This window comes from Grus americana, unplaced genomic scaffold (genome assembly GCF_028858705.1).
Source record: "Grus americana isolate bGruAme1 unplaced genomic scaffold, bGruAme1.mat scaffold_551, whole genome shotgun sequence".
NCBI classification, from domain to species: Eukaryota; Metazoa; Chordata; class Aves; order Gruiformes; family Gruidae; genus Grus; species Grus americana.
Window position 1 is genome coordinate 20,491 of NW_026561792.1, and position 12,225 is coordinate 32,715.

At 60.5% G+C, this 12,225-nt stretch overlaps 2 protein-coding genes across 2 annotated transcripts; both read left to right on the plus strand.

The window, feature by feature from the left end:
• Window positions 1-542: 542 nt before the first annotated feature.
• LOC129200829 (inositol 1,4,5-trisphosphate receptor-interacting protein-like 1) lies at window positions 543-1,541 on the plus strand. Its single transcript, XM_054812074.1, has one exon. It carries the CDS (start codon window positions 543-545, stop codon window positions 1,539-1,541), a length of 999 nt encoding a protein of 332 aa, XP_054668049.1.
• A 3,743-nt stretch (window positions 1,542-5,284) lies between these two features.
• Window positions 5,285-6,283, plus strand: LOC129200828 (inositol 1,4,5-trisphosphate receptor-interacting protein-like 1). The gene has a single exon (XM_054812073.1). It carries the CDS (start codon window positions 5,285-5,287, stop codon window positions 6,281-6,283), a length of 999 nt encoding a protein of 332 aa, XP_054668048.1.
• Window positions 6,284-12,225: the final 5,942 nt, after the last annotated feature.

Sequence of the window (12,225 nt, forward strand, 5' to 3'; positions counted from 1 at the left end):
CCAGGCAGCCCCGCTGCTGTTTGGCTCCGGCGACCGTGAGTGCAGCATGCAGGGGGAAGGCTGGGCTGGATGGGGGCCGGGGAGGGTGGCCGGGGGGTTTCTAACCCGGAGCGAGAGCCGAGCCCCTCAGGGCAGGGCACGGTACCGCCCTCGGGGCTGGGGGAAGAGGTGCTCAGAGCTCCCAGTGGTGCCAGGGACCCAGAGAGGCTTTGGGGATGTGCTGGTGGCCCGTGGCTCCACGGGACGCTGTTGTGGGGCAGGGAAAGGGCCTCGGCAGATTCTGCTCGGGTGTCGCTCGCCCTTTCACGGGGTACAGCCCAGACGGGGGCCGGCCATCAGGGCGGCTTGGGCAGGACGGGCCCCATGCTGTCTCCAGCCAGGGCCTGCGGCCTGTCGAGCCTGTTGACGGCAGTGCCCAAACGCTTTCCTGGGACAGCCCGTGGCTCCCACCCGTGCAGTGCTCACAAAGCCTGCCCTTGCTCCCTCACCCCGTCTCCCACCCAGCCCTACTCAGCCCCCTTTTCTCCCACCCTCTCCAGGCCATGGCTACGGCAATCGCCCTCCTTCTGGCTGTGCTGGCCGTCCAGCACGGGCTGAAGCACGACCACCAGATAGATGTGGCCGCGACCGAGCGGATGCAGCAGCGCGAGGAGTATCTCCAGCAGGAGATGACTCGGCTGCTGCAGGAGGTCGAGCAGAGCAGGAGCGCCGAGGGAGCCACGCTCCTTTCCGTCTTGCAGCGGTGGCCGTTGTGGACCGTTGCAGGAGCCCTGGTCCTGCTCGCTGAGGTCTGCTGGCTGGCCAGGGAAATGAAGCTTGCCTCTGGCAGCTGCAGTCAGCAGGACAGCTCCGGCAGTGAGGAGGAGGACGACGACGAGGATGAGGGAGACCGCCGTGGCCTCAGGTCTTTGGCTGCGTCCGCCCCGTTGCCGATGCAGGGCCTGCCCGACACGTGCGAGGCGCTGAAGGAGCTGGTGGGTGACCTCCTCGGTGTCTGCCGCGTGCTCTCCAAGAAGACCTTCATGCCGCAGATGCACCCGGCCGTCGGGATGGACGGCACCTATGAAACCTGGAGCGTCCACGGGAACAACATCGCCTACCGCCTGCTGGTGTTCCTGCGGCCACCCCCCGGGCACTCTTTCCGCCTGGAGCTGGACACCACGGGGCAGCTGCCAGCAAGGCACTCCAGCATCCACGTGCTGCTGGAGTGCGTGTGCTCAAGGGAGCAGCTGCTGGGGGATATTTCGTGCTTTCTGCACCACCCCGACGACCGGCTGCCGAGGGATCAGAGCTCGTGCCTCCTACGCGCCCTCTGCACACGCTCCTACTTGGACGTGGAGAAAATCGCCTGCTGGGTCCAACTGCTGGTGAGATCAGCCTGGCTGCTTTTGCCTCAGTCGCACCACTGCCAGCTGATGGTGCTGCCTTCCTCCCAGTCCTGCAAGTTCCAGCTGAGAACCACCTCCAGGATGAACATCTGCACTGAGATGATTTTTGCGGTGCAGCAAGGCAGCTCGGGCGCCTACCTGAGCCTTGAGTAGGCAGAGGCCAGCTTTACCAGCAGCGCAGCATGGCCGGAGAGCTGCGCTCTTGGCGAGATGCCGCTCTGCAGACGCAGGGCGAGGCACACCCAGCGGGACGATTGCCACCTCAGAGGTCTGCAGCTCGGCACCCATACCTCGTGGCCACACCCACGCCTGGGACCCTGAGGACCTACTTCCCTCTCACACTGGTGGGGCCCAGGTGACAATTTTGGACACGGGGACAGACCATCTGCTCATCCCAGAGACTGCCTGGGGGGTCGCTGCCGCAGATCGGAGCAAAGTAGGCACGGACGTGACACGGCTCAGTTGGAGCTCAGCGTAAACGGAGCTTGGGGAACCTCCGCCGGTCCGGCTGAAGATGCCATTGCAACTGAGGCTCCTGTTGCCACCTGTAGCAGGATGGGACCACCCATCCTGCTGGAAAGAGTTGATCCCCTCTGGGACCTTTACGCAAAGCAAAGGCGACAATAAAGTAGCTTCTTTTAACCAACCCTCTGTCTCTGAGCGGCCGTGCAACACTTTGTTGGGGAACGTGGGCAGGGAGCAGGTTGGTACCTGCTCAGATGCAGCAGCAGCGGGGCGGCATTTTGAGGTAAGTAAGTAGTACCAAAAGAGAATGCTTCCCCTGACCCCCTTTTCCTTTCTTTTCCACTTTTCTGCTCTGCTTCCATTTGAAGGGGAAGACGCCTCTGTGCGTGTATGCCGGATGGGAGGGAACGAGGGCAAGGGAGCCAGACCCTTCTCACTGGTGACCACCGACAGGACAAGAACCAGTGGGCACCAAGGAAAAAACATGAAATTCCACCTGAACAGAAGAAAGCACGTCCTGGCTCTGAGGAGGGTGCTCAGACGTGGTGGGATGTGCCCCACGATCACAGTGCTGGGATGGACGGCTACCGGCTGTTCAGGAGGGATAGGCATGCCAGGCGAGGTGGAGGTTTTGTGCTGTATGCAAGGGAGAGCTTTGACTGTACAGCTCTTACAGTTAGCGACGACGTGGCTGAGAGCCTCTGGGTCAACTAAGAGAAACTGCTGGATCGGTAGCCCTTGTCCTTATGGGAGATTTCGCCTTCCCAGACATCAGCTGCGAATACCACGCTGCTGGGACGAGCAGGTCTTGGGAATTCTTGAAGTTTGTAGGAGATCACTTCTCGTCACAATTCCCAACGGGTTTTAGTGAATGGGGTTACGTCTGGCTTGCGACCTGTCACCAGCGGTGTTGCTCAGGGTTCAATTCTAGGGCCAGTTCTGGTCAATACATCTGTCAGTGATCTGGATGAGGGAGTTGAATGCACCATTAGCAACTTTGCTGACGATACCAAGCTGGGAGGTGCTGTTGACCCTCTTGAGGGACAAGATGCCTTGCAGAGGGATCTAGATAGATTGGAGCACTGGGCAACGATTAATGGGATGAAATTTACCAAGTCCCAATGCCAGATTCTGCACCTAGGACAGAGTAATGCCAGGCACAAATACAAGCTGGGAGAGGAGTGTCTGGAGAGCAGCCCTGCAGAAAAGGATCTGGGGGTGCTGGGTGAGAGCAGGCTCAATATGAGTCAGCGGTGTGCCCTGGCAGCCGAGAGGGCAACCCCCGTCCTGGGGTGCATCAAACACAGTGTAACCAGCTGGTCAGCAGAGGGGATTGTCAGCGTTGGTGCGGCCTCACCTCGAGTACTGCGTGCAGTTCTGGACCCTGCAATTTCAGAAGGATATTCAGGTACTCGGAAGCGTCCAGAGCAGGGCAACAAAGCTGGTGAAAGGGCTAGAAGGAATGTCCTATGAGGAGTGGCTGAGGCCTCGGGGCTTGTCTGCTTTGGAGAAAAGGAGGCTGAGGGGCGACCTCACGGCTCTCTGCAGCTTCCTGAGAAGGGAAGCGGAGAGGGAGGCTCTGATCTCTTCTCCCTGGGATCCAGTGACAGGACGTGTGGGAATGGTTCAAAGCTGCGCCAGGGCAGGTTCAGACCGGACTTTAGGAAGCACTTCTTTACCGAGAGGGTGGTCAAGCACTGGACCAGGCTTCCTAGAGAGGTGGTCGATGCCCCAAGCCTGTCAGCATTTAAGAGGCACTTGGGCAATGCCCTTAACAACGTGCTTTAACTTTTGCTCCGCCCTGAAGTGGCCAGGCAGTTGGGCTAGATGATCGTTGTCGGTCTCTTCCAACTGAAAATATTCTAGTCCATTCTAGTCCAGTCTGGTCCCCCCAGCCACGGGCCACGTCACCTTCTCTCACATGTGCACGCTTTGGATTCCTTTGGGTGGAATGCCTATGGTCACAGGCAGACAGACCAACGGTATGTTTCCTCTGCTTGGCACCACGACTCCCCACTCCCTCGACAAGAGAGACTTAACACAGAAAGGGACTTCAGGGCACGCTCCCACTCACTGACCTTCTCTCCCTCTCTTTGCCTCCAGGCGGCTTTGGGCGGGAGGCGCATCGGATGTACGTTGTGCACATGCTGAACTGACAGAAACATGGCAGCCGTGTCAGCCTTGGCACATACGCAGCAAGGCTAAAGCAAGCTTTTGCGGTGTCTGGGTCTCAAGGCATGCACTCATGCAGAACGGGCCAGGCTTCTGGGAGGCACGATCCACAGCGGAGCACTCCAGCGCGGTGTACAGGGGCCTCTCCTGAACCGGGGAAACCTCGGGGGAGTGGAGAGACGTTGCACCCGCCGTGGCCTCTCCAGCCCCCTGGCTTGCCCTTGCAGGGGGCAAGTGGGTAGCCAGAGACAGGAGCCACAGGATCTTTTCCACTTGCACCAGGGACACGATTTGCATTTGGCTTGATCGTCAGGCTTTGCAGGGCTAAGTCCTGCCCCGGCAGAAGGCATCCAAGAGGAGAAGAGGGAGGAGGAGTTTTGTCTCTGCCCAAGGGCTCGTAGCTCTTCTTTTCAAGGCAAGGCAGAGTCAGACCACCTGGCCCAGAAAGCTCTGCCCCTCTCTACGTCAGTCAGGGACATCCAGCTACAGTCCCCGTTTTCATCTCCATGACGGTTCTGGGGGCGTCTGCCCGCCTTGTCAAGAGAGCCCCCGGGAGCTGGCTCGTGCCAGGCGGGTTCGTCCTTGCTGTGATGCCCAGGACGCGCTGAGCCGGGCGATGGGGACGAAGGCCGGGGCTTGCCGGCTGGGTGATGCTGCTCTGGTGACTGTGACGTCAGAGAGGACAGGTCACAATGGGAGCTGTCCCAAGGGACAGCACCAGGCAGCCCGCTGCTGTTTGGCTCCGGCGACCGTGAGTGCAGCATGCAGGGGGAAGGCTGGGCTGGATGGGGGCCGGGGAGGGTGGCCGGGGGGGTTTCTAACCCGGAGCGAGAGCCGAGCCCCTCAGGGCAGGGCACGGTACCGCCCTCGGGGCTGGGGGAAGAGGTGCTCAGAGCTCCCAGTGGTGCCAGGGACCCAGAGAGGCTTTGGGGATGTGCTGGTGGCCCGTGGCTCCACGGGACGCTGTTGTGGGGCAGGGAAAGGGCCTCGGCAGATTCTGCTCGGGTGTCGCTCGCCCTTTCACGGGGTACAGCCCAGACGGGGGCCGGCCATCAGGGCGGCTTGGGCAGGACGGGCCCCATGCTGTCTCCAGCCAGGGCCTGCGGCCTGTCGAGCCTGTTGACGGCAGTGCCCAAACGCTTTCCTGGGACAGCCCGCGGCTCCCACCCGTGCAGTGCTCACAAAGCCTGCCCTTGCTCCCTCACCCCGTCTCCCACCCAGCCCTACTCAGCCCCCTTTTCTCCCACCCTCTCCAGGCCATGGCTACGGCAATCGCCCTCCTTCTGGCTGTGCTGGCCGTCCAGCACGGGCTGAAGCACGACCACCAGATAGATGTGGCCGCGACCGAGCGGATGCAGCAGCGCGAGGAGTATCTCCAGCAGGAGATGACTCGGCTGCTGCAGGAGGTCGAGCAGAGCAGGAGCGCCGAGGGAGCCACGCTCCTTTCCGTCTTGCAGCGGTGGCCGTTGTGGACCGTTGCAGGAGCCCTGGTCCTGCTCGCTGAGGTCTGCTGGCTGGCCAGGGAAATGAAGCTTGCCTCTGGCAGCTGCAGTCAGCAGGACAGCTCCGGCAGTGAGGAGGAGGACGACGACGAGGATGAGGGAGACCGCCATGGCCTCAGGTCTTTGGCTGCGTCCGCCCCGTTGCCGATGCAGGGCCTGCCCGACACGTGCGAGGCGCTGAAGGAGCTGGTGGGTGACCTCCTCGGTGTCTGCCGCGTGCTCTCCAAGAAGACCTTCATGCCGCAGATGCACCCGGCCGTCGGGATGGACGGCACCTATGAAACCTGGAGCGTCCACGGGAACAACATCGCCTACCGCCTGCTGGTGTTCCTGCGGCCACCCCCCGGGCACTCTTTCCGCCTGGAGCTGGACACCACGGGGCAGCTGCCAGCAAGGCACTCCAGCATCCACGTGCTGCTGGAGTGCGTGTGCTCAAGGGAGCAGCTGCTGGGGGATATTTCGTGCTTTCTGCACCACCCCGACGACCGGCTGCCGAGGGATCAGAGCTCGTGCCTCCTACGCGCCCTCTGCACACGCTCCTACTTGGACGTGGAGAAAATCGCCTGCTGGGTCCAACTGCTGGTGAGATCAGCCTGGCTGCTTTTGCCTCAGTCGCACCACTGCCAGCTGATGGTGCTGCCTTCCTCCCAGTCCTGCAAGTTCCAGCTGAGAACCACCTCCAGGATGAACATCTGCACTGAGATGATTTTTGCGGTGCAGCAAGGCAGCTCGGGCGCCTACCTGAGCCTTGAGTAGGCAGAGGCCAGCTTTACCAGCAGCGCAGCATGGCCGGAGAGCTGCGCTCTTGGCGAGATGCCGCTCTGCAGACGCAGGGCGAGGCACACCCAGCGGGACGATTGCCACCTCAGAGGTCTGCAGCTCGGCACCCATACCTCGTGGCCACACCCACGCCTGGGACCCTGAGGACCTACTTCCCTCTCACACTGGTGGGGCCCAGGTGACAATTTTGGACACGGGGACAGACCATCTGCTCATCCCAGAGACTGCCTGGGGGGTCGCTGCCGCAGATCGGAGCAAAGTAGGCACGGACGTGACACGGCTCAGTTGGAGCTCAGCGTAAACGGAGCTTGGGGAACCTCCGCCGGTCCGGCTGAAGATGCCATTGCAACTGAGGCTCCTGTTGCCACCTGTAGCAGGATGGGACCACCCATCCTGCTGGAAAGAGTTGATCCCCTCTGGGACCTTTACGCAAAGCAAAGGCGACAATAAAGTAGCTTCTTTTAACCAACCCTCTGTCTCTGAGCGGCCGTGCAACACTTTGTTGGGGAACGTGGGCAGGGAGCAGGTTGGTACCTGCTCAGATGCAGCAGCAGCGGGGGCATTTTGAGGTAAGTAAGTAGTACCAAAAGAGAATGCTTCCCCTGACCCCCTTTTCCTTTCTTTTCCACTTTTCTGCTCTGCTTCCATTTGAAGGGGAAGACGCCTCTGTGCGTGTATGCCGGATGGGAGGGAACGAGGGCAAGGGAGCCAGACCCTTCTCACTGGTGACCACCGACAGGACAAGAACCAGTGGGCACCAAGGAAAAAACATGAAATTCCACCTGAACAGAAGAAAGCACGTCCTGGCTCTGAGGAGGGTGCTCAGACGTGGTGGGATGTGCCCCACGATCACAGTGCTGGGATGGACGGCTACCGGCTGTTCAGGAGGGATAGGCATGCCAGGCGAGGTGGAGGTTTTGTGCTGTATGCAAGGGAGAGCTTTGACTGTACAGCTCTTACAGTTAGCGACGACGTGGCTGAGAGCCTCTGGGTCAACTAAGAGAAACTGCTGGATCGGTAGCCCTTGTCCTTATGGGAGATTTCGCCTTCCCAGACATCAGCTGCGAATACCACGCTGCTGGGACGAGCAGGTCTTGGGAATTCTTGAAGTTTGTAGGAGATCACTTCTCGTCACAATTCCCAACGGGTTTTAGTGAATGGGGTTACGTCTGGCTTGCGACCTGTCACCAGCGGTGTTGCTCAGGGTTCAATTCTAGGGCCAGTTCTGGTCAATACATCTGTCAGTGATCTGGATGAGGGAGTTGAATGCACCATTAGCAACTTTGCTGACGATACCAAGCTGGGAGGTGCTGTTGACCCTCTTGAGGGACAAGATGCCTTGCAGAGGGATCTAGATAGATTGGAGCACTGGGCAACGACTAATGGGATGATATTTACCCAGTCCCAATGCCAGATTCTGCACCTAGGACAGAGTAATGCCAGGCACAAATACAAGCTGGGAGAGGAGTGTCTGGAGAGCAGCCCTGCAGAAAAGGATCTGGGGGTGCTGGGTGAGAGCAGGCTCAATATGAGTCAGCGGTGTGCCCTGGCAGCCGAGAGGGCAACCCCCGTCCTGGGGTGCATCAAACACAGTGTAACCAGCTGGTCAGCAGAGGGGATTGTCAGCGTTGGTGCGGCCTCACCTCGAGTACTGCGTGCAGTTCTGGACCCTGCAATTTCAGAAGGATATTCAGGTACTCGGAAGCGTCCAGAGCAGGGCAACAAAGCTGGTGAAAGGGCTAGAAGGAATGTCCTATGAGGAGTGGCTGAGGCCTCGGGGCTTGTCTGCTTTGGAGAAAAGGAGGCTGAGGGGCGACCTCACGGCTCTCTGCAGCTTCCTGAGAAGGGAAGCGGAGAGGGAGGCTCTGATCTCTTCTCCCTGGGATCCAGTGACAGGACGTGTGGGAATGGTTCAAAGCTGCGCCAGGGCAGGTTCAGACCGGACTTTAGGAAGCACTTCTTTACCGAGAGGGTGGTCAAGCACTGGACCAGGCTTCCTAGAGAGGTGGTCGATGCCCCAAGCCTGTCAGCATTTAAGAGGCACTTGGGCAATGCCCTTAACAACGTGCTTTAACTTTTGCTCCGCCCTGAAGTGGCCAGGCAGTTGGGCTAGATGATCGTTGTCGGTCTCTTCCAACTGAAAATATTCTAGTCCATTCTAGTCCAGTCTGGTCCCCCCAGCCACGGGCCACGTCACCTTCTCTCACATGTGCACGCTTTGGATTCCTTTGGGTGGAATGCCTATGGTCACAGGCAGACAGACCAACGGTATGTTTCCTCTGCTTGGCACCACGACTCCCCACTCCCTCGACAAGAGAGACTTAACACAGAAAGGGACTTCAGGGCACGCTCCCACTCACTGACCTTCTCTCCCTCTCTTTGCCTCCAGGCGGCTTTGGGCGGGAGGCGCATCGGATGTACGGTTGTGCACATGCTGAACTGACAGAAACATGGCAGCCGTGTCAGCCTTGGCACATACGCAGCAAGGCTAAAGCAAGCTTTTGCGGTGTCTGGGTCTCAAGGCATGCACTCATGCAGAACGGGCCAGGCTTCTGGGAGGCACGATCCACAGCGGAGCACTCCAGCGCGGTGTACAGGGGCCTCTCCTGAACCGGGGAAACCTCGGGGGAGTGGAGAGACGTTGCACCCGCCGTGGCCTCTCCAGCCCCCTGGCTTGCCCTTGCAGGGGGCAAGTGGGTAGCCAGAGACAGGAGCCACAGGATCTTTTCCACTTGCACCAGGGACACGATTTGCATTTGGCTTGATCGTCAGGCTTTGCAGGGCTAAGTCCTGCCCGGCAGAAGGCATCCAAGAGGAGAAGAGGGAGGAGGAGTTTTGTCTCTGCCCAAGGGCTCGTAGCTCTTCTTTTCAAGGCAAGGCAGAGTCAGACCACCTGGCCCAGAAAGCTCTGCCCCTCTCTACGTCAGTCAGGGACATCCAGCTACAGTCCCCGTTTTCATCTCCATGACGGTTCTGGGGGGCGTCTGCCCGCCTTGTCAAGAGAGCCCCCGGGAGCTGGCTCGTGCCAGGCGGGTTCGTCCTTGCTGTGATGCCCAGGACGCGCTGAGCCGGGCGATGGGGACGAAGGCCGGGGCTTGCCGGCTGGGTGATGCTGCTCTGGTGACTGTGACGTCAGAGAGGACAGGTCACAATGGGAGCTGTCCCAAGGGACAGCACCAGGCAGCCCGCTGCTGTTTGGCTCCGGCGACCGTGAGTGCAGCATGCAGGGGGAAGGCTGGGCTGGATGGGGGCCGGGGAGGGTGGCCGGGGGGGTTTCTAACCCGGAGCGAGAGCCGAGCCCCTCAGGGCAGGGCACGGTACCGCCCTCGGGGCTGGGGGAAGAGGTGCTCAGAGCTCCCAGTGGTGCCAGGGACCCAGAGAGGCTTTGGGGATGTGCTGGTGGCCCGTGGCTCCACGGGACGCTGTTGTGGGGCAGGGAAAGGGCCTCGGCAGATTCTGCTCGGGTGTCGCTCGCCCTTTCACGGGGTACAGCCCAGACGGGGGCCGGCCATCAGGGCGGCTTGGGCAGGACGGGCCCCATGCTGTCTCCAGCCAGGGCCTGCGGCCTGTCGAGCCTGTTGACGGCAGTGCCCAAACGCTTTCCTGGGACAGCCCGTGGCTCCCACCCGTGCAGTGCTCACAAAGCCTGCCCTTGCTCCCTCACCCCGTCTCCCACCCAGCCCTACTCAGCCCCCTTTTCTCCCACCCTCTCCAGGCCATGGCTACGGCAATCGCCCTCCTTCTGGCTGTGCTGGCCGTCCAGCACGGGCTGAAGCACGACCACCAGATAGATGTGGCCGCGACCGAGCGGATGCAGCAGCGCGAGGAGTATCTCCAGCAGGAGATGACTCGGCTGCTGCAGGAGGTCGAGCAGAGCAGGAGCGCCGAGGGAGCCACGCTCCTTTCCGTCTTGCAGCGGTGGCCGTTGTGGACCGTTGCAGGAGCCCTGGTCCTGCTCGCTGAGGTCTGCTGGCTGGCCAGGGAAATGAAGCTTGCCTCTGGCAGCTGCAGTCAGCAGGACAGCTCCGGCAGTGAGGAGGAGGACGACGACGAGGATGAGGGAGACCGCCGTGGCCTCAGGTCTTTGGCTGCGTCCGCCCCGTTGCCGATGCAGGGCCTGCCCGACACGTGCGAGGCGCTGAAGGAGCTGGTGGGTGACCTCCTCGGTGTCTGCCGCGTGCTCTCCAAGAAGACCTTCATGCCGCAGATGCACCCGGCCGTCGGGATGGACGGCACCTATGAAACCTGGAGCGTCCACGGGAACAACATCGCCTACCGCCTGCTGGTGTTCCTGCGGCCACCCCCCGGGCACTCTTTCCGCCTGGAGCTGGACACCACGGGGCAGCTGCCAGCAAGGCACTCCAGCATCCACGTGCTGCTGGAGTGCGTGTGCTCAAGGGAGCAGCTGCTGGGGGATATTTCGTGCTTTCTGCACCACCCCGACGACCGGCTGCCGAGGGATCAGAGCTCGTGCCTCCTACGCGCCCTCTGCACACGCTCCTACTTGGACGTGGAGAAAATCGCCTGCTGGGTCCAACTGCTGGTGAGATCAGCCTGGCTGCTTTTGCCTCAGTCGCACCACTGCCAGCTGATGGTGCTGCCTTCCTCCCAGTCCTGCAAGTTCCAGCTGAGAACCACCTCCAGGATGAACATCTGCACTGAGATGATTTTTGCGGTGCAGCAAGGCAGCTCGGGCGCCTACCTGAGCCTTGAGTAGGCAGAGGCCAGCTTTACCAGCAGCGCAGCATGGCCGGAGAGCTGCGCTCTTGGCGAGATGCCGCTCTGCAGACGCAGGGCGAGGCACACCCAGCGGGACGATTGCCACCTCAGAGGTCTGCAGCTCGGCACCCATACCTCGTGGCCACACCCACGCCTGGGACCCTGAGGACCTACTTCCCTCTCACACTGGTGGGGCCCAGGTGACAATTTTGGACACGGGGACAGACCATCTGCTCATCCCAGAGACTGCCTGGGGGGTCGCTGCCGCAGATCGGAGCAAAGTAGGCACGGACGTGACACGGCTCAGTTGGAGCTCAGCGTAAACGGAGCTTGGGGAACCTCCGCCGGTCCGGCTGAAGATGCCATTGCAACTGAGGCTCCTGTTGCCACCTGTAGCAGGATGGGACCACCCATCCTGCTGGAAAGAGTTGATCCCCTCTGGGACCTTTACGCAAAGCAAAGGCGACAATAAAGTAGCTTCTTTTAACCAACCCTCTGTCTCTGAGCGGCCGTGCAACACTTTGTTGGGGAACGTGGGCAGGGAGCAGGTTGGTACCTGCTCAGATGCAGCAGCAGCGGGGCGGCATTTTGAGGTAAGTAAGTAGTACCAAAAGAGAATGCTTCCCCTGACCCCCTTTTCCTTTCTTTTCCACTTTTCTGCTCTGCTTCCATTTGAAGGGGAAGACGCCTCTGTGCGTGTATGCCGGATGGGAGGGAACGAGGGCAAGGGAGCCAGACCCTTCTCACTGGTGACCACCGACAGGACAAGAACCAGTGGGCACCAAGGAAAAAACATGAAATTCCACCTGAACAGAAGAAAGCACGTCCTGGCTCTGAGGAGGGTGCTCAGACGTGGTGGGATGTGCCCCACGATCACAGTGCTGGGATGGACGGCTACCGGCTGTTCAGGAGGGATAGGCATGCCAGGCGAGGTGGAGGTTTTGTGCTGTATGCAAGGGAGAGCTTTGACTGTACAGCTCTTACAGTTAGCGACGACGTGGCTGAGAGCCTCTGGGTCAACTAAGAGAAAACTGCTGGATCGGTAGCCCTTGTCCTTATGGGAGATTTCGCCTTCCCAGACATCAGCTGCGAATACCACGCTGCTGGGACGAGCAGGTCTTGGGAATTCTTGAAGTTTGTAGGAGATCACTTCTCGTCACAATTCCCAACGGGTTTTAGTGAATGGGGTTACGTCTGGC